Here is a 2,493-nt window from a genome sequence, read left to right as displayed (position 1 = left end):
TCACACATCCCAGGAGGCTTCTGGACAGTATACAGCAGGGGCACCCACAATTTTTCGTCTGGAGATCTAATTTTCAAATGATGAGCTCAATGAGATCTACCAATGAAAAAACACCTGCATTCAGGGGTGGGAGGGGGCGTGGCCATGCATTGAAGTCAATGGCAGTGCAGCCACGCCTCCCACCCGCGGTGTGATCGCCCTCACCCGGAACGAAGGCACATTAGTGCCTGTGTTCCGGTCCAGTGCGATTTTCAAAAATGCTGCATGCACTATTTTTGCAGATCGCACTGGACTGGAATGCAGGCACTGATGTGCCTGCGTTCTGGGTGCGGGCGATCGCACTGCGAGTACTACGAGTACTCGCCCAAATACTCGGCATCGGCATCGGTACTAGTAAAGGTATCGTTACCCCCGCCCCCCACATACACACGCAAACATGCGCCTAAGTGGGAAAATGACGATTGCTCCTATTGTGTTACATGTTACATATCACCGCGAATGTCAGCGTGTAATCAATAATTTGAGGGCCATTAATCACTGATAACACTAAATTGATGAGAGGTAAAAGCATTTAAAGTGTCGCCTATGGCCAAATTTCGGTGTGGTTGTTTTTTGCAATTTTGTAGCTTGACACAATTTTTTAAGGCTTGACATGTTTGGTGTCTTTTTACACGATGTGACCCCGTCTTTTATGTTTTATCAAAAATATGGGTAAGAATAAATGTTTTTTAACATAACGTGGGGAAAACATTATTTTTCTCTCTAAATTTTCAGGAATTTTTTTTATTATATAGTAAAAAATAACCCCCCCAGTGGTGATTAAATACCACCAAAAGAAAGCTCTATGTGTCCCTACAAAAATGTTAACATAAATTGCAAGGCTATAGTCCGGGCATACTGACTGGTGAGACACCCTAAAATGTTTCAAGCCCTGGAAATCTCGGCAGTCATAGCCATTATTGTCTTACCTTCACAGGTATGTCTAACACTAACCGCCAAACGAATGGCTCGCAAAAACTGCCTGGTGAAGAACTTGGAAGCTGTAGAAACTTTGGGGTCTACATCCACCATCTGCTCCGATAAGACGGGAACACTGACACAAAACCGTATGACGGTAGCTCATATGTGGTTCGATAACCAGATCCACGAGGCGGACACCACAGAGGACCAATCAGGTCTGGGAGTCTTACACAGCAATAAGCCACACAACTCTGCAATCTCTCACCCTCATCTCACAGGATTACCTTCTCCTTTCTCCCCTCATTGTGTCCTATCTCAGGTGCCTCGTTTGATAAGAGCTCCCCCACTTGGGTGGCCTTGTCCCGGATCGCCGCCTTATGTAACCGTGCCGTCTTCAAAGCAGGAAACGACAACATTCCAGTTCTGAAGGTGTGTGACGTTAGCGCCTCGGCAGGAGCTGTGTAGCTTTGTGTCACTGTGTGTGGATGCTCGTCTTGTCATATGTCCCGCTTACCGTGTATGTGCCACTGTATATCGGCCCTCATTGTATGTTATTACGCAAGCGAGTATCAGTTTCTGTAGGTAACAGGGTAACATTTCTGCTTCCCAGAGGGACGTGGCGGGTGACGCCTCCGAATCGGCTCTCCTGAAATGCATTGAGCTGTCCTGTGGATCGGTTAAGGCCATAAGGGAGAAGAACAAGAAAGTTGCAGAGATTCCTTTCAATTCCACCAATAAGTACCAGGTGAGTTCAAGGCCAAATTTCTGCATGGCCAAGGAATGTCAGGGTAGGTAAAGGGTTCGTTCACCTTTTTATAAAAAATTAAAAGGATGTGGATGCACATTTTTATTGTTCTTGGTGATCCTGTTGAAAAGAACCTCCCTCGTCTTCAATCAGGTCCATAAGTGATGGAAACCATCTCCATTGAGGACATGGACAAAAACAAACTTTTAGCAGTGGGGAAAGTGACAATGTTTTCATGGCTATCCATGTCTTCCTGCCCAATGACACTCACACACACCCATTTCTTTTATGGGTGCCCCAATGATAGAAAATGAGGGAAAATCCCCCTCCCCCCCTGGGGGGATCAAGAAAATTAAGAAATGCCCAACAGAAATGTATCCTCTAACCCAAAATTGTGGTCACGTGTGCTCTTCAGGGAACTGAGATTAATCGAGTTGTTACTGCCCTTAGAGTCACAGTTGTATAATTTGTAGATAGTGGTCATGCCTCCTCTTAAGCACCTCCTCTTTAAGGTAACTAAGTTTAGATTACTTTATTATTCCTCATAGCTGATTCACTCTAGCCAGGGCCAGATCTCCCACAAGTCAACCGAGGCTTGGCCTCAGGACAGCAGGAAGTAGAGGGGCTGCGCAGCTGCCGGGCAGGTTGTTCTTTTTCTACATTTAGCCCTGTTTCGGGGCAAGAAGCACTAAATGTACAGCTGCTCGTTTTGTACAAGTGATTTCGGCGATTTTGCTGAGATCACTTGTGTGCAGCCTGCAGGTCTGTTCCCCCCCACCCCCCTCTCC

The 2,493-nt window shown here is 46.2% G+C and overlaps 1 protein-coding gene across 1 annotated transcript in view; it reads left to right on the top strand.

The window, feature by feature from the left end:
• Positions 1–2,493, top strand: part of ATP1A3 (ATPase Na+/K+ transporting subunit alpha 3) — a 74,613-nt gene that overhangs the window by 50,338 nt on the left and 21,782 nt on the right. The window contains exons 9-11 of the mRNA XM_018554780.1: positions 977–1,175; positions 1,280–1,389; positions 1,571–1,705. Coding sequence (XP_018410282.1) covers positions 977–1,175; positions 1,280–1,389; positions 1,571–1,705 — 444 coding nt within the window. The remainder of the gene's footprint in view (positions 1–976; positions 1,176–1,279; positions 1,390–1,570; positions 1,706–2,493) is intronic.

This window comes from Nanorana parkeri, unplaced genomic scaffold (genome assembly GCF_000935625.1).
Source record: "Nanorana parkeri isolate BGI_ZX_2015 unplaced genomic scaffold, ASM93562v1 scaffold173, whole genome shotgun sequence".
Lineage (NCBI taxonomy): Eukaryota > Metazoa > Chordata > Amphibia > Anura > Dicroglossidae > Nanorana > Nanorana parkeri.
Note: the sequence above shows the minus strand (reverse complement) of the source record. Positions and strands in the feature narration are given on the sequence as shown.